Source organism: Rhizopus delemar, genomic scaffold (assembly GCF_000149305.1).
Source record: "Rhizopus delemar RA 99-880 supercont3.14 genomic scaffold, whole genome shotgun sequence".
Classification (NCBI taxonomy): domain Eukaryota; kingdom Fungi; phylum Mucoromycota; class Mucoromycetes; order Mucorales; family Rhizopodaceae; genus Rhizopus; species Rhizopus delemar.
The window spans coordinates 1,143,849-1,166,052 of NW_027137840.1; the positions used below are offsets into that span (position 1 = coordinate 1,143,849).

At 37.2% G+C, this 22,204-nt stretch overlaps 9 protein-coding genes across 9 annotated transcripts; 3 read left to right on the top strand and 6 right to left on the bottom strand.

The window, feature by feature from the left end:
• Positions 1–32: 32 nt before the first annotated feature.
• Positions 33–2,279, top strand: RO3G_14777 (uncharacterized protein; the record flags this gene model as incomplete). Its single annotated transcript, XM_067669361.1, has 1 exon — positions 33–2,279. The coding sequence occupies one exon, from the start codon at positions 33–35 to the stop codon at positions 2,277–2,279; it is 2,247 nt and encodes a 748-aa protein (XP_067525462.1).
• Positions 2,280–2,766: 487 nt separating this feature from the next.
• RO3G_14778 (uncharacterized protein) lies at positions 2,767–4,391 on the top strand (the record flags this gene model as incomplete). Its single annotated transcript, XM_067669362.1, has 2 exons — positions 2,767–3,731; positions 3,791–4,391. The coding sequence occupies 2 exons, from the start codon at positions 2,767–2,769 to the stop codon at positions 4,389–4,391; spliced, it is 1,566 nt and encodes a 521-aa protein (XP_067525463.1).
• Positions 4,392–8,341: 3,950 nt separating this feature from the next.
• Positions 8,342–9,681, bottom strand: RO3G_14779 (uncharacterized protein; the record flags this gene model as incomplete). Its single annotated transcript, XM_067669363.1, has 4 exons — positions 8,342–8,560; positions 8,615–8,887; positions 8,978–9,211; positions 9,277–9,681. 4 exons carry the CDS (start codon positions 9,679–9,681, stop codon positions 8,342–8,344), a joined length of 1,131 nt encoding a protein of 376 aa, XP_067525464.1.
• Positions 9,682–11,603: 1,922 nt separating this feature from the next.
• RO3G_14780 (uncharacterized protein) lies at positions 11,604–12,431 on the bottom strand (the record flags this gene model as incomplete). The annotated part of the gene is made up of 1 exon (XM_067669364.1): positions 11,604–12,431. The coding sequence occupies one exon, from the start codon at positions 12,429–12,431 to the stop codon at positions 11,604–11,606; it is 828 nt and encodes a 275-aa protein (XP_067525465.1).
• A 922-nt stretch (positions 12,432–13,353) lies between these two features.
• Positions 13,354–14,480, bottom strand: RO3G_14781 (uncharacterized protein; the record flags this gene model as incomplete). The annotated part of the gene is made up of 3 exons (XM_067669365.1): positions 13,354–13,431; positions 13,589–14,198; positions 14,332–14,480. 3 exons carry the CDS (start codon positions 14,478–14,480, stop codon positions 13,354–13,356), a joined length of 837 nt encoding a protein of 278 aa, XP_067525466.1.
• A 324-nt stretch (positions 14,481–14,804) lies between these two features.
• On the bottom strand, positions 14,805–15,054 carry RO3G_14782 (uncharacterized protein; the record flags this gene model as incomplete). Its single annotated transcript, XM_067669366.1, has 2 exons — positions 14,805–14,857; positions 14,934–15,054. The coding sequence occupies 2 exons, from the start codon at positions 15,052–15,054 to the stop codon at positions 14,805–14,807; spliced, it is 174 nt and encodes a 57-aa protein (XP_067525467.1).
• Positions 15,055–18,058: 3,004 nt separating this feature from the next.
• On the bottom strand, positions 18,059–18,564 carry RO3G_14783 (uncharacterized protein; the record flags this gene model as incomplete). Its single annotated transcript, XM_067669367.1, has 2 exons — positions 18,059–18,363; positions 18,438–18,564. The coding sequence occupies 2 exons, from the start codon at positions 18,562–18,564 to the stop codon at positions 18,059–18,061; spliced, it is 432 nt and encodes a 143-aa protein (XP_067525468.1).
• A 1,140-nt stretch (positions 18,565–19,704) lies between these two features.
• On the top strand, positions 19,705–20,361 carry RO3G_14784 (uncharacterized protein; the record flags this gene model as incomplete). Its single annotated transcript, XM_067669368.1, has 1 exon — positions 19,705–20,361. One exon carries the CDS (start codon positions 19,705–19,707, stop codon positions 20,359–20,361), a length of 657 nt encoding a protein of 218 aa, XP_067525469.1.
• Positions 20,362–20,710: 349 nt separating this feature from the next.
• Positions 20,711–21,192, bottom strand: RO3G_14785 (uncharacterized protein; the record flags this gene model as incomplete). The annotated part of the gene is made up of 3 exons (XM_067669369.1): positions 20,711–20,718; positions 20,804–20,848; positions 20,898–21,192. 3 exons carry the CDS (start codon positions 21,190–21,192, stop codon positions 20,711–20,713), a joined length of 348 nt encoding a protein of 115 aa, XP_067525470.1.
• Between the last annotated feature and the right edge of the window lie 1,012 nt (positions 21,193–22,204).

Genomic DNA, 22,204 nt, shown 5'->3' on the forward strand with positions numbered 1-22,204 from the left:
GTCGTCGTCCTCAGTATCATATGCTCATCCTGATGGCCCTTAGCGGTGGTGCCAACGCTATGCGGAATCATCTTGCATCCGTTTACTCTGGCTCTGGTCTACCATCCAGTCGTCCACCTCCTCTTCCATCACCTGATGATCATGTCCCCTTTGATCTTGGTTCCATTTCTGAGGATGATCTATCTGATTCTGGTCTTGGCTCTGGTCTTGGTCTTGGTTCTGGCTCTGGCTCTGGTTCTGGCTCTGGTCTTTCTTCTTTTTCGGCTGACTCTGTTGCTGATACTATGCGTCGCCTACCTCTACGCAAAGCTCCTGGATCTGATCATCTGCGTACAGAGATGCTTATCCCCATTCGTAAGCAAGTCGCTGCTATCCTGGCTCGTCTCTTTGATATCTGCTGCCAATGGTCATACACTCCTTCTCTTTGGCGTCATGCGCAGGTCGTGCCTATCTACAAGAAGGGCGACCCTCATCAACCGTCAAACTTCAGGCCGATCTCCTTGACGTCCATCATTCGCAAGCTGTTTGAAATGTGTCTCTTTCCACTTCTAGAAGATGTCTCGCCTCCATTGGACATTGCTCAAGGTGGTTTCCGTCCACAGCGAAGTGCTCTTGACCAAGCCCTCTGCTTGCATGACTTGATGCAAGAGTACTATCGTCGAAAGCGTCATTTCCCTGTTGTGGCTTTTCTTGATATCAAGGCTGCGTATGATACCGTCGACAGACGTGTCATCTGGCAATCCCTCTTGGCTGTCAATGCTCCTTTTGCTCTGGTCTCTGTCTTGGCTCATCTCTTTGATGATGTTTCAATCGCGGTCCTGCTGTCCAACCAAGTCTCAACACCATTCACTCCGAGTACAGGTGTACTTCAAGGCTCTGTCCTGAGTCCACATCTGTACTCGATTTACATCAATACGCTGCCTGCTCTTCTTCGTTCTGCTGCCACCCGTACAACAACGATGGTTTCGTCCTTGTCTCCTTCTGGTCCTCCTGGTCCTTCTGGTTCTGGTTCTTCTGGTTCTGGTCTTGGTCTTCCTTTTGGTCCGTCATTGGATGTCTCCTCTTTGTCTCCGTCTCCCACTGCTGTCAACTCTCTTCTTTATGCTGATGATGTGGCTATAATTGGTTCTGCAAGCGAAGTTAAACAAATGCTTGACCTGGCTCAAATTCATTCCCAAGTGCTCGGTTACAGATGGAGTCCCACCAAGTGTGCCATCCTCAATGCTCCGGATCCGACGTCCTCAAGATACGCCCGTCTCACACTGTATGATGAAGACATACCGTCTGTTGATGAGTTTGTTTACCTTGGTGTTCCATTCATCCGTAATGGTATCTCTCCGTCTCGTCTGGTCGCTCACCGCAAGCCTGGTGCTCAGCTCAAGATGGCCCAACTGTGTGCTATTGGTGCCAATCGGTCTGGTTTCTCGTTGCTGTTCTCTTCTCGCCTCTATGCTATGTTTGTACGTCCCAAGTTGGAGTATGGCCTAGCCATCTCTAAGCTGCTCAAAAAGGACTATGACGAGCTAGAGCGCGCTCAAAGCCGGTGTCTGCGACTGATCGTTGGTGGCCACAAGACCTCGTCGACAGTTGTGCTTCGACACATTACCAATCTGCCTTCGATGCGTTTCCGTGCTGATACCTTGGTATTGAAGTTCTGTCTCCGTGCTCAGACCTTGCCTGATGACTGTCTCTTGTCGCTTCTCTCTTCTTCTCTGCCATCTTCACTACTATCAACTCTTCGCTCTCGACGCATTGTGCTCGATCACCCACCAGAAGTTACGGCTCCTTCACGGCTTAAAACCTGGTTACATGCGTATCGACAGCAAGAGTTTGATCAGTTCCTGGCCTCGACACAGCAAGTCTTGATTCGTGCCTGTCGTCCTGTACTGCGTGTGGATCCAATCCTGTATGTTCCTGCTTCGCGTGCTGATCGTAGTCGGCTTATACGTTGGCGTATGGGTTGGCTACCTGGTGATCCCCGTCCTTGTGCTTGTCTGTTTGGTCATACCACTCGTGCGCATCTCATGGTTTGTCCTCAGGTCCCATCAGCTCTCTGGTGTTGTGTTCCTTTCCCTCCTGCTGGTTCTACCGAGCTGCACATTGACTATCTCTTGTCGTTGTTGCCTGTTTCTCCTTCTGCTCGTTGTCCTCCGTTCTGGGTCAGTCTTTGCACTATCCTTTGGCACTTTGATCGTCTCTGCAACCCTGACGGTGACTACACCAACGATCCTCCACCTGGACTGCTTTGGCATGAAAGGTCGCCCTCCTCGTCTCGGTGAAATGTGTTCGGATCTTCCCTCTGGCTTCTACCTCCCACTGCCACAGCTTTTAGTGCACGATGCGGAGGTGACCATGGATTTGATGATCTACAGAATAGCTCTTTTGATATCTCTTTTTTTTGGCTGCTTTTATCTCTCTCCTCTTTTTTGGTCCATCAAATGGTCGCTAGGACTTTTTTTCGCGTCATGCATATTCTCTTTTTGTACTTTGATTAGCAACTAATGACCTAAAGGTCGACTGCATTAATCTTTTAAATAAACACATAAATTTTCGACTGAGCTAATCCCTCATCTTTCTTTCGTGTTTCATACCGTTACACAAAGATTTATTAATTTTTTATTTTTTAAATCTTTAAAAAGCTCATATCTCGCTCAATACTTGTCATCCATCAACAACTCTTGCACCATTCGACTCAGCATAATTATTTGCATATAATAGCCAATTTTCAACTCGCTGTGTTAATTATTCACCATTTCTTTTTTTGCAATGTCGACTAATTCATTTTCTTCATCTGGTCGAATGTCGACTACTCGACCCCCAACTGTGGTGCCAACTGGTGTTTCTACTGCTTCCATTTCAATTCAAGACTTATTTAGCAAGTTTCAAGAGTTGGAACAAAGAGTTTCTTACCATGATGGGCTGCTTCGCCAATTAGAGGAATTGCAAGCTGAAAATGCTCATCTCAAGAAAATGACGAATGAGCAATCTGAAGAGATTGCAACACTTCGTGCAAAGCTTGGTTCTGTGACGTCCTCTGGTTCTGTCAAAATCACAAAAACCGTTCCAAAAGTTGGAAATGTCGCTGCTGCTTCCGCCATTTCTGAAATGGAAGATGGTAATGTCAACACTATGCCACCTGGCACTGAAGCTTCTTCTTGGGCCGTAGTGGCTGCCAATGGTAAGCCTCGAAATAAGGTACGTCGTCGTCTTGCTGCTGCTCGTGGCTTTCAACCTGTCTCTGGTGATCAGGGATTCGAATACGTCTATATCCCCAGATCTAGGCGTATGTCCTACTCCGAGGCGCGTCGTCGTCTCAGTCGACTTGGTGTTGACAACTGGCGTGTTCTTGACGTGTGCTTTCCTGCACATTCTGTTGCTGGTCTGCTTGTGCACTTGCAGTACAAGCCTGTTCTCCTTGGTCTGCTCGAACGAGCAAAGGTTCCTGTCTTGACTGATTTTGATCCTTTGGATCCTCAACACTTGGCCGACCCTACCTATGCCACTGCTTCCATTGACACTCGCTTGACTGCCATCGCTACCATAGTCAACGAACGCTGCTCTCGTACTCTGGAACGATTGAGATACCCTGTCGCCGTTGCTGTTTCCAAGTTCTTCCTTGCCAACGCTATGGTATCCGATGAAGTAGTCTCGGAGGTGCTCTCATCAAAAGGGGATCGCCCTACCATCCGCCGTCATCGTGATGATCCTGTGGAAGACATGGCCATGGACCTGTATGATCACTACGATGCTGCCTCTCGTTCTAGCGAAAGATCATTATAATGATGTGTAGTAATACATATTATTATAATGCATCTTCTCGCCAAGTCTCTGATCCGTCAATACCATCGTCCCATTCCATTCCTTTGTCTCCGTCCACTCCTTCAAACCATCAATCATCACTCGTTCCGCTCACCATCGGCTTGTGGAATGCCAACGGTCTCCAGGCTTCCACAGTCGATGATCTCCTCCGTCACTGCCAGTCGTTCTCGTTGGTCTTTATCACCGAAACCTGGTTGCTTCCGCCTGCTCGCCTTCCCACCTCATGGCAGCAGTTTCACCTTTATGGCTCTCCTGTTGCAGGTCAGTATCGTGGTTCGATGGGTGTCTCTGCTTTGGTCTCTCCTCGGTGTCCACTTCCTGTGGTTGAATTTCCTGTGAACTGTAAGTATGCTCTTGGTCTGCAGTTGGGTCGTTCCTTACGGCTCATCTGCCTCTACTTGCCTCCTTCATTGCCTACTGCTGAGGTACAGTCTGTCCTGGACTCTTTGCCACTCACTGACGATACGATCATCTGCGGTGATCTCAATGTTCGTCTTGGTCGTCTCGTTGGTGACTCTCGTACTAACATGCGTAGCTGTAGGGTGATTGGCACTTCAGGCCACGATGGATAAATCATAATATCTACAGCTATAGCGGAGCTAGAATAACAATCCAAAAATAGAAACTAAGGTTATAAGGCAAGCAGAATCGAATGGCGCTGTTTAATTTTTGAAGTTCCGAATATTTCCCGATTTAGTCTAGAATAATGGGGCGTTTCTTATGTGAAGCACCTTTGTTCCCAGTTAGTTTTGTATCATTTGGTACATCGGTAATTTTCAAAAATAGTAAGCACCATATAATATTTTTAAACATGTTTAACGGTCTTCAAAATATTTATGGAAGTCCATTGGATGTTTATAAACCACTTTTTTCCAGAAATTACAAAATAGCTTAATTGGAAATATGGCTCATTTGAATCTTGATGTCACGAGTTCAATCCACCCAATGACCATTTTATACTTTTGCGATAACGGATTAAGTTTTCCCTTTTATTTATTTTACAGCTGAAATGTTTTTGTAGGTCACAAGAACTTCTTTTTGAGGGTTGATGTTGTGATAAAGAAGTCAAAAAAATGGTGTAACAAAGAAGTCAAAAAATGAAAAAAGTCAAGAAAATGTTAAAGGTCAAAAAAGTGAAAAAGTCAAGAAAATGAAAAAAGTCAAAAAGAAAAAAAAATTAACAATATAAATATCCCAACTATTTAGATGAAGAAAAAGGACAGTACAGTTCTACTCACATTTTTATTTTATATATTTTATTCAATAAACAGGCAACCTTCTCATAAAAAGTTCCTGATCCCTTTATTTTTTTTTATCTTTACCTTTATTTGATCTTAATTAAAAGATCTGGTAGTCACTACAGTACCTTACTTTAAAAATTTCAAGAAAAACTTCTCTAAAACACTCAACTCAAAACACAAACCAACAAAAAATAGCAATAGAAAAAATTAAAAGATAAAAGATTATAAAAAATGTTAAAAAGATAAAAAATGTTGAAAATATAAAAATGGTCAAAAAAAATAAGAAAAGCAAAAAAGAAAAAAAAATATCATACATATGTATATATCCCATCTTTTTGTGAAGAAATTGTTGGTCAGTTTAAATAAATCATATGTTTTTACGCAGTAAATAACAAACTTTAACAAGTCCCTGTTTACCTAAACTTTTTACTCTACTTTAACTTTTATCAAGAAACATCGTATTGATCTTACACATAAGATCTGGTGGTCACTACTTATCAAACATCTGCTTAAACCCTATATAAAACAACAACTTACAAGGCAATCACAACCTTAAATTAAGCTTTATAAGCAAACTTAACTCAAATTAACTCACTTACAGAAAGACAACCTTAAATAGCAGCATAACTATATGCTAACTTTAATTTGCAAAGCAAAAGCGCTATTATCATGTGCTCTTGCTTAATTATAATTTTTCTTTGCCTAAAAAGTACTCACTGTTGTGATTTTTTCACTGCACCTACCATGTGTTGTAGAACAGAGTCTGATCATAACGGACATTGAATAATCACAACTAAAAGAAGTATATTAAAATTGATAAAAGATAATAATTTAAATCTTTATTAAATAAAATATACTCTTCTTCTTTTTTATATAAAACTATCACTATTAGATTCATTCTATAAAGTAAACATGAACACTAAATAAGTCATGATCTTTACTATTCATTATTTCTGTAAATGAAAAATAATAGATCAGGTACCTAGTCAACTTTGATCTGACTGGAGGCATTTCATATAAATATATCTTTCCTCTCATTGAAGATGGGACAATTCTCCCAGATCAGTTAAAGAACAATAAGATCTATAAAAACAACGAATTAAAATTTTTCATAATTGATTCAGTGATCATTATTCAATCAAACGTGTCAATTATTGGATCTACGCTCATAACTACTCATTTACCCGCCAACTGATAGAAGAATATAAGTAGTAGACTTTGTAATGATTTCTTTTTAACAATTAAGATTGTCTTAAATAAAGTTCAGTCTCAAAAAGTATTCTTTTGGTTTATCTTTGTTATTACCTTTACCAGAACATAACACTATGAACTATAAACACACATCGAAAAACAAAAAAAGTAGCAAAGAAATGTACCAAATCCAATAAAAAATAATTTACAGTTTTTTTTTAATTCAAATTATAATGAGAATAACACATTTTATTAGAACATTTAAATTTAACTAAGAATAGATTTGTAATCAACAAAACATTATAAAAACGATAAGCATTAATATTTTTAAATGATATTCAAGAATAATATCACGATATTATATAACAGTATATAGGTTATTACTGTTGTAGAACAGTAACTGATTGTAGTTAGCGTTGATAAATATAAGTCTTAATACAAGATCATAATTAAAATAAAATAAAATACAAGTTTATTTAAATAAGATCATACAATCAATTCCAATTAAACATGTTCTTTTAAAATATGTATTGTATTCATGAGAGTTCTTTGATAAGAAGAAGTATCAACTAAAATAACCAAATCCAATCCAATGTCAGGAATATTGCTAATCTTTCACATAATTGAAATAACGCGTAAAATAACGTTATTCAAATCAGTGAGGAATTCCCAGAATAAAAGATAATCTATAACAGACATACAAAAGAACAAATGAAAAGTTTTCATAATCATAAATAGAGATGACACTTGATAAAGCACCTGAAAGAGTAGAAGAACGTTTACAATGCAAGATATCAAGTCATTCACTCAATAAGATATAAATATCTGCCTTCAATTAGAATAATTTTCACTTTAACTTAAACTGAAATAAAGATCAGACTCAAAACGTTCACAAACTGTTTCTTTATTTTTGTTTTTACCTCTTGTTTTCTATTATCTTAACAATTACAATTAGTTTTTTTACGACTAATGTTTGAACCATAATGAAGAAATAACGATATTTTAAGAATCGAGGAAGCAATGTGATCCTTACATAATATCAATGATGTTATTTAGTTAAAAAACTTAGTATCTATATTACATTCATCAAAAGATGCTTAGAAATAAGCTTCCATTTGGTATGCATGCTCGGACAGTGGATGATGCCACTTTGCAAGACATCCTTGTTATAGCATATACGCTAAGAACCCTAAATCGGTCGCAAAAATTTTGGCGGCCATATCGATGTTTCATATAACTGCCATACATCAGTAATGTTAGAATTCAAGAAACATACAAAGGAGTTGGCGATTGCTAATCCTTCACAAAAGTAAATGAGGGCAAGCTGAGGAAATCAGATGCTTACAGTGCCAGATGAGCTCCAAAATTCAATTTTTCAGATTCCATTCAAACTTCTACCCAATATAGCGTACTATTGGATAAGTCATTTCCCAAAGTCTCGGAGTGTGAAATCAAATATTGGCTCCGCAATCATAAAAAAAGTGCAGACATGCTATAAATTTAAGGGTCACATAAAATTGTTTCTATTCGATGGTTTTTAGTAAAAATTTGCATACCATAAGCTCTAACTGATTAAAGTATTTGTGCAAAATCTCCGCCAAAATCTCCGACATTTCTATTTTTTTATTGCTGTTTTTAACATATTTCTCTTCATCAAATACAAATATTTTAGCAAAACTATAACACCTATTGTTGGACCATATAGTTACACAAATGTTCAAAGTCTTATTAAAATCTGTAAAGAAGTCATTGATATAGAGCGTGCCCAAAAAAATTGCATACCGCCTATTTTCAAGCGCAGATATCTACAACAAATAGTCGGAATTGGAAAACGAAAATAGTACCAATCGATGCGCAATGACCAAAAATATATATTTCCATATTTGGAATGTAGTTATAGCGCCGATTGAACCGTAAATATCATGATTTATCCATCGTGGCCTGAAGTGCCAATTGTCCGTTTGTAAAAAGTAAAAAAAATAAAAAAGAAAGTAAAATAAAAAAAGTAAAAGTAAAAAAAAAATTTAAAGTTTAAAAATCCAAACACCGCATTTCTTTTTATTTTTTTTTTGTTCATTTTATAATTTTTTTTAAAACTGAAAGTCGTCTTCATCCAACTGCATTTCAGAACCAAAAGCCCAAGCGATACTCTCTTCAGTTATATTTTCTTTTCTGACGAAGTCAGGAACAGGCAGCGAACATTTTCTTCGAATGCGAGGAAGAGACTGAATGTTGCTGGTTCCAGTCCTTTGTCTCTTGGCCCTGTCACTTGCTATCTGATCATCCAACAGCTTGAAGAATTCAGTGCACTAAATATTGGATAATGAGCTGATTGCGCTTAAAAAGATATTAATTAAACTTACTGCTGGTGATCTGTACTTTGGTACACGAACTTCAAAATAATCAATGGTTTTTGTACACAAGACAGACATGCGTTCCTTTTCGGTAAAAGGAATTGTTCTATCTGGATTTTGCTCCAGAAGAACTTCCTCTACCTTATCCATTGTATCGCTATTATACATGTCTTCTTCTTCAGACATGTACTGCTGTTGAAGCAAGTACTCGCAGTTCGGATAGTTGTTGTAAACGCCTTGATCCTTATGCTGCTCATACATTGCTTTCCGTGTTTTGATTTTCTAAAAAAAAATCAATTATAAAATAGCAATAGCCTTTATTGTCCTTACGTTGTTTTTTCGAGTCGTTTTAGCAGCCTTTCTTTTCTTTACGAACTCGTCGACAACACCAACCTCCTCTCCAGCCATACCAGCTTTCTTGGTATAATACTGCCTTTCAAGGTATTTCCGCAAATCGCGGCCATTGGTATGCTTGTACGCATAATGGCTATTGACATACTCTTGCAACAGCTTAAGTACTTTTTGATTCTCAACAGACTTTAGAGGCTTGCTGAGATCGTACTTAGATGACGGAGGTAAATCATTGTAATGATTCCTCACAGCATCCTAAAATTAAAGAAAAAAAAAGTAATTATTACACTTGTTTAAATTTAAATTATTAATAACCTTACCTTAATCGCTGTTGCAATTGGTTTTGCACTTTTGCTGGATTCTTGTTCAAGCTCGCTGTAGGCTTCTTTGACCTTGGCAAATGCCACTTGCAAGGCACGCTTTTCTTCCTGCTCTTTTCTTAACATCTCCTTCAAAGTGTCAATTTCCTTTCTCATATCCAGATAAATGGAGAAGGAAAGAGAAGCTTCATCACGTCCAACATCTTCAGCTTCACGCATTCGCTTCTGGACATTGGTCATAGGGGGGTAACCAGGTCTAGGATAGGCAAAGCTATCAAGAATACCATCACTTGACACAAACTCAGGAACAACAGCACGGGAAGGAAGAGCAATTGGCTGCCCAGCAGAGTTAGAGCCACGAGCATTGACAGGAGCAGGGTTGAATTCGATAATACGGTCAGACATAATGTTATAAGGTACTTTGAAGAAAAAGTAAAGAAACTTTGAAGTTGAACACACCTTAAATACTATTGCGTTCAATTGTAAACTCAGTTCTATACAAATCAAAAAATCTATAAAAGGATTGATGTCTCAGATCAATCTTTTCTTTTCTTTCTTTCTTTTTTTTGATTTGTTATCCCAGGTAAGTTGTTCTTTTTTTTTTAAAAAATTTTTTTTTCTAATGTACTTTATTAAAAATTCATAGGTATACTTATGGCTATTATAAGTTCTTGAGTCTTTTCTGTATCTGTTTATGTGGTACGTAAGTTTCTAAATTTTCATTGTCTTCATTAACATTCAAATTTAGTTTCCTAAGCTTGATTCTGAAGCTGTTTGAACTCCTTGGTATCGTCTTCTAGTTTTTAAAGAGGTTTAAGGTAAGAAAGTCGGGTACATCATGTTTCACTGTAATTAATCTTTTATTTTATTCAGTTTCAATTCTACTTTCCTACTGCCTAGTCCACTGCCTTCATCTTTCTTTTGCTTCAGATCTCTTTTGATGCTGCTTCATTGTATTTGTTTGTTTTGCCTGTTTTGTCTGCTATATTGTATTGTTTGCTGCTTCTGAGGTTTAGGTAAGTGCAATTTTGAAAAAAAAAATTTTTGGTATCTACCGTTTAAAGGTGTTGTTTCATTATTCCCATCGATCCCTTGTTCCTTTTCCCGCCTTTTTGTATCATTTTTAATAAACAAATGAACCAATAATATATAATCAATATGACGATAAAGCCCCAAAATAAACGAATAAAACTAAATTTTTAACCAATAATACCGTATTTTAAGCCTATTTTATTTCCTACTATAAACCATCCAGAGTTATATATAATCATAATAAGCCAATAAGAAAGTATTGCGAAAAGGCAATAAGCCAGTGAAGAAGTAACATTCAAGAGAAATAGACGTATAAGGAAGTATTACTAAAGGCAATAAACCAATAAAGGAGTAGTATCAAAGAAAAACGCAAGCATGTAAGGTCCAATAGAAAGGTGTTATGTTTGTGTATCATCGTAGAAAGAACAATGAAGCGGCGCGTCACCAAAAGTAACACGGTATTCCACATACATATCTTAACATTTAGAGCAAAATACACGAAGTATATATTTTATGAAATTTGTAAATATATTGACGTAAACTCGAAATATCTGATTATATTCTGTCAAATATATTGTTCTATATATAGCAATTATGTGCAGTGGAGATATGTTTATGCGAAGTGCTACGGGAAATATGATTGGCTAAATGGTCTATAGTGGAGAACGGGTATAGTCGACACCAACTGAAGGAGGACCCCTGGGTTGATCAGGTGACCTGCAACTTACTGGCGGAGCTCAAGTGAATTGATGGCCATATATAGTTGGGGGTGCACTTTCCTTTTTTATCGGTGAGGTTCTAGGTTTAGCTGGGTGGTTCGATATATATTGGGTGCTTCTTCCGATGACATTCGCTCAGATCATACAGTGGGTGGAAAAATGGTTCCAATGTTTTTGATTTGCAACTTTAAAGCTTTATATCTTTGGAACTACAAACGGTAACGGCTCATAAAAACATGCATTTTGTAGCGCATTTACAGCTAATATTACTGAAAAAAAATTTTGCGTGTATTGTTACACAGTCGGGAAAAAAATTAAGACTAAATACAAAAACCAACATTGGAACCATTTTTCCACTATGTGCATTATTTTATTAATATCTTGTATGACCGCCTTTCGCAGCAATTGCAGCTCTACAACGATCTGGCATACTATTTATGTATCTCCTACAGTCTTCTGCTGTAAAAGTAGACCATTCTTTTTCAACACGATTCCATAATTCATGCACACCTTTTGCCCTAGTATCATAGGCACTTAACTTGAGCTTAAGGTGGTGCCAGATGTGCTCTATTGGGTTTAGATCTGGCTTTGTGAAGGCCAGTTGAAGGTATGATCACACTTGAAGTTGTTGTCCTTGAACCATTGCTTAGCTAGCTTAGACGTATGTTTAGGATCGTTATCCTGCTGAAAATAGATGTCTTGAGGATGGTAACCATAGTACTCAAGGCTGTCCATAAGGGTTGTACCAAGTATTCCGACGTAATCAGAAGCCTTCATTGTGCCTTCACTAATCCAGCATGCATAACCAGGTCCGTCATAGGTAATACAACCCCATACCATAATGCTACCGCCCCCTCCTTTAACTGTTAAGTCGAGATGATGGGGTTGAAGTTTATCATCAGGTCGACTCCAATAGTACTTGCAACCATCTGAGCCGTAAACATTAACTTTTGTTTCGTCACTGAATACCATACGTCTCCAGTCATCGCTTGTCCAGTTTTTGTGCTCTTCCGCCCATGCTAGTCGTCTTGCTTTCTGAACCTTAGTCAATAAAGGCTTTTTTACCTTTATTTTAGCATGGAAGTTCATGCTTTTCATAACCTTAATGGTGCCCGAGTAACTGATAGTGTGGCCAGTGCATACTAGATACTTATGAACAGCCTTCGCAGTCTTGAGGGTACCATTAATAATCTGCTTACGTATATAAGACTTGGTGGTAACACTTAAAACAGCCTTTCTACCAGGGTTTGCTGTTACTCTACCAGGAGAAAACTTGTTGGCATATCTGCTTAAGGTGGATTTTTTTAAGTTTGGAATACGTTCCATTATCACTGAATATGGCTTGTTCTGTAAAACCAACGATTTGATGTTTTCTTGCTTGTTTTTAGAGAGAGCGCGAACCATATGTGTAGTGGTACCTTAAAGCTTCGATATATATAAAGAAAGGAAAGGAAAAAAAAATGTTTGACCGGGGATAAATTAATTTTATAAGTCAAATAGGCTTTTTCGGCGATAGTCGGAATACTATGACTCATAATTAGCCAAAAAACTCCGGTGGAAGCTCCACCAATTAACAAATAAACTTATCTACGGCAAGGGCAAAAGATAGGTCCCGGAGATCGCTGGCCTCAATTAAGCTCCGATCTGCATGAAACTCCGAATATACATTCTTGTACCTCGTATCATCTTTGATGCCAAATTTGGTAAGATTTCAGTCAGCGCATCAGGTTCTATTGGCCAGTGAGTTTGCCTAGTCTACCACTTAGTAAAATGAAATTGGATGACCAAGATTTCAGAATTGGTCCAGCAGTTGCGGATGAGAAATTTATAGGAGTAGATGCAATAAGTTTTATTAAAGTCTGTAACAGTAATTAAACTTTTTTAAATCAATAAAACTGCATTGGCTATGCACGATGAACTCTACGAGACCTTCTGTGTTGTCTAGTAGTAGGTGTTTCCAGACTAGAGCGACCAGCTAAATCGGTCATTGCATCCATTATCGGAGCTGTGGGATCAATCATTCCAGGAGTTACTGCTGTAGAGCGAGTAGGGGGCATCCAGTCCTCGTCATCTGTACTATCCTCGCTTGAAGAAGCATCAGAATGATAGTCGTGCTCGAACTGGAATGGCTCATGCCGGTCTTCTTGACTATCATCGATCTCAGCACCAACGTTTCCATCTGCAGCACGAGTAATCGATTCATATGAGTCAATATTATCTTCTGTTACTCCTTCACTAACTGTTCGCTGAAATGATACCTCTTGCAAGCATCGTTCCATCCCGCGGATAAGTCCATTGTCCAGATTTTCATACCTCCATAAGTACTCTAATAAACGTGCTGGGCAATGCTTTGCAGTGCGATAACGAGGGTGAACCAAAGATTTGACATCTCGCCATAGACCTTCTATAGTGTTTGTATTTATCATGCCCTCTGTATGGTTACCCTCTACATTATCCCGAGTAGCAAAGCCATGGGAATGGTTAACAACCTCATGCCGACGGAAAAAAAACTCACTAGAGCTATAGTTTGCTGGAGCGAATATATGATTCTGCAATCTTACATCATCAGGATGAAGTGAGGAATAGGCCCTCCATCCATCGCTACGGATGACTGCTCCTTCCTTGCAAAACTGGTAAAGGATAGGCAACAATGTAGCAGCAGTCCTATTCGGAACGGTACAGAGCATACGGCGTCCAGCAGAGAACTTCTGTCTCGTCTCTTGAACACCAGTTGTAGGATCGGTATAGCTGTACGTAATACCAGTACGAAGGGCTTCTACCATTCCAAAAACCCAAACTCCATCTCTGCGTGATCCACGATTGTATTTACGCTTGCCAAATTTGGACTCGTCAATTTGAATATGATCACAGAGCTCGTTGTCACCGAGCTTGTAGTCACCAAAATACCTGATAAAATCGTTGTGCATAAGCATCTGACAATCAACAGCAAGCTGACTAACAGTAGGACCACTAATGCGAACCGTTCTGATGATAGTAGCAATTGATGCCTTACGAAAATGCTCCGAAAGTACTATGTACACCTTGTTGATGTCCGACTTCTTATTAAAAAATACAGATCCCTTTGTAATGGATTCTTGTCGATCATTATGAATCCCAATTGATGAAGGAGTGCGACAACGATAGTAGAACTGAGATTTGCTACGTCTGTACCTAAGGACCATCTCATTCGTGCATCCATTGAAGTTGCAAATGCGGTTTTCCCTGTAGAACGCACCAATGGATTCCCTCAGGTGACTGTAATTCTATCAGTAAAAATGTCCTACTTTCCTTTTATATCACTTACGTCCATGTAGTTTCTTCTGACACAATGATTCTTGCTTCGCTCACTCTGTCACCATCCGAAGGAGTACGAGACCCATAAGGAGCAGACAATTGGCCAGAAGTACGGCCACCACGACGTGATAAGGATACAACAGAGCTTGAGACGGACATAGACGAAAATAAGTAAAATACAGAGAAAATACAAAAATGCAAAGGGGTATTTATATTCTTCCTACAAAAAATGACGCAACATAAGTATCCAATCACATTGGTGATTATCTATCCCGAGTCAGAGTCCAGGGTTAACAAAAAAAAAGCTCAAAATACCACAAAAGGAAAGAAAAAAAAATTATTCTAAAAAGTCCACCGACCCTGACCTATCTAAGCGGTAGACTAGGCAAACTCACTGGCCAATAGAACCTGATGCGCTGATTGAAATCTTACCAAATTTGGCATCAAAGATGATACGAGGTACAAGAATGCATATTCGGAGTTTCATGCAGATCGGAGCTTAATTGAGGCCAGCGATCTCCGGGACCTATCTTTTGCTTTAGCCAAAAAAAGTTCTGGTTGTCATAATGGGAACGTTTTGGTCTCTGCTCCAATTATCCGGCAAAATATTACTATTATGTGCCTCATCGTCAACCTCGAAGGCTTCTATTTCCAATAATTCTTCATTGTCATCATTATTGATAGAAATAACTTCTTGATCCAAATCTGAAGTTTGTTCGGTTTCTAAATGCATTTCTTCTACTTCATTATTAGAATCAACGATAACAATAAAGCTGTTTGGGGGAAGCAACAGGTTTTTGACGATGAATACCAGAAAAAATTGGCACAGTTTGCGGTTGAAATATTGACAAAAGACATGATATACTAACTTTAATTTGAAAGATGAAAAAGGGGAAGAAAAAAAGAGGAAAAAAAACAGGGGGGAATTACGAAATGAAAAAAAAATTACTTCAAAACAACTACTACACAAAAAGCAAAAACTCGAACATAGAAAATGACTACTTAATCATTTTGTACAACGACATGCATAATTCTATTGTACCCTGCTGATTATGTCATTCAAACTCCAAAATTAGCGGTTTTCCAAATAAGGAAATCGGAACTTCAAAGTCCGACGACAGCAAAGGTATAACCATTTGCAAGATGCCCACTGGATCATACCACCATCCACACAATCAAAGAAACAATTAGGCTGCAGACACCACAACCACAAGCAAAACTACAACCACAACCATAACCTCAATTCAACCAAACCAACCATAACCTCAGTTCAACCTCGATTTATCATGTATATTATCACAAGCAATAGAATATCGTTTACATTGTAATAAGTATGAAGCAGTAATTGCTTACATTGTTGGTGACTATATGTTGTGGTAGAAACACTAGACGCACCCCATTTGATACTAAACAGGATAAAGTTGATATAGATTGACCACTACAGGTTAGACCCTAGAATCCTATGGTTACCTGCTTACTTTTGGCAATGGCCAGAGTGAACGGAGTGATGCCGGACACACTAGGTGCACCCCATTTGGGACAATTGGCACTTCAGGCCACGATGAATAAATCATAAGTTTTACAGTTCAATCGGCGATATAACTACATTCCAAATATGGAAGTATATACTTTTGGCCATTGCGCATCGATTGGTACCACTTTAGTTTTCGAATTCCGACTCTTTGCTATAAATTTTTGCATCTGAAAATAGGCGGTGCACAATTTTTTTCGGCACGCTTTATATCAATGACATCTTCACAGATTTTAATAAAAATTTGAACATTTGTGTAACTATATACTCCAAAAATATAAGTTCTAAGTTTGTTAGCATATCGTGTTTTGATGAAGAGAAACATGCTAAAAACAGCAGTAAAAAAATAAAAATGTCGGCGATTTTGGCGGAGATTTTGCATAAACACTTTTATTTGTTAGTGCATATAGTATGCAAATCTTTATTAAAAACTATCGAGCAGAAACAATTTTTTGTGTCCCTTAAATTTATAGCATATCCGCACGTTTTTTATGATTGCGGAGTGAATATTTGCTTTCACACTCCGAGAATTTGGGAAATGACTTACCCAATAATATGCTACATTGGGTAAAAGTTTGAGTGGAATCTGAAGAATTGAATTTTGGGGCACATCTGGCACTGTAAGCATCTGGTTTTCTCAGCTTGCCCTCATTTACTTTTTTGAAGGATTAGCAATCGCCAACACCTTTGTATGTTTCTTGAATTCTAATATTATTGATGTATGGCAGCTATATGAAATATCGATATGGCCGCCAAAATTTTTGCGACCTAATTAGGGTCCGTAGCGTATATGCTATAATAAGGATATCTTGCAAAGAGGCATCATCCACTGTCCGAGCATTTATACCAAATGGAAGCTTATTTCTAAGCATCTTTTGATGAATGTAATATAGATACTAAGTTTTTTAACTAAATAACATCATTGATATTATGTAAGGATCACATTGCTTCCTCGATTCTTAAAATATCGTTATTTCTTCATTATGGTTCAAACATTAGTCGTAAAAAAACTAATTGTAATTGTTAAGATAATAGAAAACAAGAGGTAAAAACAAAAATAAAGAAACAGTTTGTGAACGTTTCGAGTCTGATCTTTATTTCAGTTTAAGTTAAAGTAAAAATTATTCTAATTGAAGGCAGATATTTATATCTTATTGAGTGAATGACTTGATATCTTGCATTGTAAACGTTCTTCTACTCTTTCAGGTGCTTTATCAAGTGTCATCTCTATTTATGATTATGAAAACTTTTCATTTGTTCTTTTGTATGTCTGTTATAGATTATCTTTTATTCTGGGAATTCCTCACTGATTTGAATAACGTTATTTTACGCGTTATTTCAATTATGTGAAAGATTAGCAATATTCCTGACATTGGATTGGATTTGGTTATTTTAGTTGATACTTCTTCTTATCAAAGAACTCTCATGAATACAATAGATATTCTAAAAGAAGATGTTTAATTGGAATTGATTGTATGATCTTATTTAAATAAATTTGTATCTTATTTTATTTTAATTATGATCTTGTATTAAGACTTATGTTTATTAATGTCAACTACAGTCAGTTACTGTTCTACAGCGGTATGATCTTATTTAAATAAACTTATATTTTGTTTTATTTTAATTATGATCTTGTATTAATGCTTGTATTTATTAATGTCAACTACAATCAGTTACTGTTTTACAAAAGTAATAAACTATATACTGTTATATAATAATGTGATATCATTCTTGAATATCATTTAAAAATATTAATACATACCGTTTTTATAATGCTTTTTTAATTACAAATCTATTCTTAATTAAATTTTAAGTGTTCTTATTAAATATGTTATTCACATTATAATTTGAATTAAAAAAAATATAAATTATTTTTACTGGATACGGTATATTTCTTTGCTATTTATTTTTTTTTTAGATGTGTGTCTATAGTTCATAGTAGATGTAATGAAAAAAACACAACAGTAAGTACTTTTTAGGCAAAGAAGAATTATAATTAAGCAAGAGCACATGATAATAGCGCTTTTGCTTTGCAAATTAAAGTTAGCATATAGTTACGTATTGACTACATTAAATAAAGGATAGCCACTTCATATTGGTTTAATTAAATAAGATACAGTAAAATGACCCTAATAAATTGACGAAGTACGTAGCAAATACCTTAACAAAAAAAAATGCTTATATTTTTTAATATATGTTGCGTTTATTATACTGCATTTGGAGTATTTTGCTCTGCGATCATAGCATTGTATAATACTTCTGATGCTTCTCGAAAGTTATTTAATTCTCGGTTACGTACAACATCCATTAATCTACTTGTAGCTTCTTCTACTGAAAGAGCACTACTGTTACCAGAACTAGGTAAAGCGTTGCTTTCATCTTCTATCACGACTGCGACATCAGATCTTCTATTAAGCCTACGGCGACGTGCTGGAGGTGATTGTACTTGTACTTCTTGATAATCTGGATCATCATCAGTATCATCCGTATCTGTGTCATCACCAATATCGACTATTATGCAGAAATTAGTATTACATTGATCCAGACAAATATAAGGCTATCATTTTTTTTGTATAAATAATTACTGTCAATTTCATGATTGTTGTTCATTTCATCTGTTGGATCCCTTTCTATCACCTCTTCACTTCCTTCTTCTTCTGTTATAAGTTGATAATTTTCAACTTCTTCGTCTCTATTTCTCTGCCTTGGCATATTAGGAAACGATACTTCTCCTAAACCACGCACTAGAGCGGCCCAAATTCGGTTGCGATTTTCATAACGCCATAAGTACTCCAGTAGGCGATATGGACATTCAACCTTTGTACGATGTCTAGCTTGCATTTCCCTTTTGACATCAGCCCACAATCCTTCTATGATGTTTGTATTGATCATCCCTAGAGTATTGTTTTGGCGTACTTGATCTTCCGTAGCAAACCCAAGGGAATGATTAGCTACTTGATGTCTGTAGATATGCTGCTCACTGTCCATCATTGCAACTTGAAGAGCTCCAGTGCGGGCATTGTATCGCTCCCTAGGGTGCAAGCCGCTGTAGGCACGCCAGCCATCTGTTCTGATTGTTGTACCTGGAACAACGTACAGTAGGTCAAAAAACTGCTGCAAGGAATTGCAAAATTCCGGTTTTACAGCTGGTTTTCCATGGGTACTGCACCAAACTATCCCAAATTTTGACTGTTTGTACCTCAATGGAAAGTGCATTTATTCGTCGATTATCGGATATGGGCAATGGTTATTGGTGGAATTTGAGATCGCTAAAGGTAGTATTATGAACATCCGACATTTTTTACTTGTTCAGATATGTTTGAAATGACGAATTTTAATACGACCCAACCGGTTGCTATCATAATTTTTCACATTCTTGACATGATTATAGTGTTGCCAGTATATAAAAGCGCTTACAATTCCTTTATTTTAAATTTTATATTTCCTTACTTAAATTATTTCTCTTTTTTACCTTATTACCAATCGCATGCCTAAACGACTGCCAGAAGGAAAAGTAGACGATCTCAAGCAAGCATTAACTGGATCCACATCAACGTACGATATTGCTAAAGAAATTGGAGTACATGAATCAACTGTCAGTAGATACTCTAGACGGTTGTTTCCAAATAGGACAAAAAGCATAGGTGGTAGACCTACAGTAGTCTCCAAAGTGACGAAGCGGTTAATAAAAAGAAAAGTCATTGAAGGGGTTTTAAAGACTGCCAAAGAGGTACACCGGGAGCTGGTTCAACTTGGCTACGATATCTCATACCAGTCAGCAATTAACGTACTGAAATCAATGGAGTTCCATTCTTCAATAAAAAAAAGAAGCCGTTTTTGACAAAAGCTCATATGCAGCATCGATTAGAATGGGCCAAGAAGCATCAGGATTGGACAGTAGAAGAATGGCGAAAAGTCGTCTTTTCTGATGAAACCAAGATCAACGTATGGGGCTCTGATGGCTGTAAGTATTATTGGAAAAGACCAAATGATCCTCTTCAACCGCATCATCTAGAACTTACAGTCAAGCATGGAGCAGGCAAATTGATGATGTGGGGCTGTATAACTTCTGAAGGACCAGGATATGCTTGTCAAATTTACGATGGGAACATGAACGCGAATGTTTATCAGCATATATTGGACACTACGCTTCGTGATACTATGCAATACTACAATTTCAACTGGTCCAACGTTTACTTTCAGCATGATAATGATCCAAAGCACAAGGCAAAATCTACAATGGACTGGTTAGATAATCATCAAGTGCGGTATATTAGCGATTGGCCAGCTCAGAGTCCGGACTTAAATCCAATAGAACACGTATGGCATCAATTGAAGTTGAAGCTCAGCTGTTACGAACGTAGAGCAAAGAATACGGATGAGCTTTGGGAACGAGTAGAAAAAGTATGGAATGGCTTTGACAAAGATCTTTGCCAAAGGTATATCGATAGCATGCCGGCAAGAATTCAAGAGGTTATTAATAAAAAAGGAGGGTCAACTAAATATTAATAAATAAATTCATTCCGTTCAAATTTTCGTTTTTCCAAATTTTCAAATTGCGCATCTCATACTTCCTTCAATACTTATCCAATAGGGCTTAAACTCTTTCGGATTTCTCAAGACATGTAGAAGATTTACTATGTGGGAACAGAGGCAGTTTGTGCCATTGTAACAGGATGTGCGCTACAAAAACCAAGAAAAATGGATTCCTTGCAGCAGTTTTTTGACCTACTGTACTTTCGAATGATGGGTATAAGGGTACGTGCGTTTCGGTTTGGGACAGTGCATAAAAATCTGCGGCCTGCTTTAAATTGTGGTACCAATCTTGTTTCAGTCTCCCCGTTTTCTTGTGATACTGTCACAACCCTATTTGTACCAAGAGCAATAGCTTCGACCATGCCCAAAACCCATACGCCTTCCACTCGATGGCCTCTATGGTATTTCCTCTTACCAAATTTCGACTCATCAATTTGGACATGGTCTACACCTGACCCACCTACATCATGTAAATTAATAAAGATATAAAAGAAAAACTCATAACTTACCTAACATAATTGGATTATGTCTTAACAAGTCGCTTTCAAAAACAACAATCAAGTCGCAGTACAACTGGGCAATCACCTTGTAGTGAATTGAAAGATCTCTATAGATGGTTGAAAACCTTTCTTGGTTCATAGTAAGGCGAAATATAACCTTCAATGTTATACGAATATCACATCTTTTTCGGTAAAACATTGAATTTTTTGTCACAGATTGCGAGACTTCTGTTGCATGCGCAACACGATTATAGCAGCGAAATTGATACTGATTACGAGATGCTCTCCATGTTGGACCACGCATGATTTCGCTGCATTTAGGACATCTAACCTCTGGTTGAGTAGAAATAGCACCAATGCTTCTTAAAAAACTAAAGAAAAAAAATTAACAATCTTATTTTGTTAAAAAAAAAAGATATTTGCCTTCAACAAGAATCGAAAGAAATTGTAATAGCTTCTCTGTCCAATTCACCATTAGGTACAATTCTTGAGCTTGGACCATTGGAAATTAAATTGTTATTGTTTGCTGACATACTTGTATACTGTATTTAGTTCGAAGTTGAATGTTTTAATAGTATAGTTTTTTATAAAAAAAAAAAAGAACTTAATGAATAATGGTTACTTACATTATCTTTAATTTACTTTTTGTTAAAAACTAAAAAAAAGAAAAACAAAAGAAAAAAGAAAAAACATGAAGCCACAAAAAAAATTTTTTTGTGGCTTACAAAATCCTTTGAGCTCCGAAACAAAAAAAAAAGGAAAACGTAATTCGTTATCACAGAAGTATAAAATGGTAACAGGATGTTTCGAATTCACGACATCAAGATTAGAAAGGAGGGCATTGCCAATTAAGCTATTTTGTAATTTCTGAGAAATAATGCATTAGATACATCTGATCATTTATTACAAATATTTTGATGGCTGTTAAGCAAGTTTAAAAGCACTGTATGGTGTTGACTACTTTTAAAAATTACTAATGTACCAAATGATATAAAAACCAACTTGGAATAAAGGGGCTTCACTTAAGAAATGCCCCATTATTCTTGACTAAATCGGGATATATTCGGAATTTCAAAAATTAAACAGCGCCATTCGATTATCCTTGCCTTATAACCTTAGTTTCCATTTTTGGATGGTTATTCTAGCTCCGCTATAGCCGTAGATATTATGATTTATCCATCGTGGCCTGAAGTGCCAATCACCCCCCATTTGATATGTAAATGAGACAAAAAGACATTTTCACACATTGTGATCTATGCTTATGCTTATGCTTATACTCATACTTATGCGCTTATACTTGAACTTATGACTAAGAT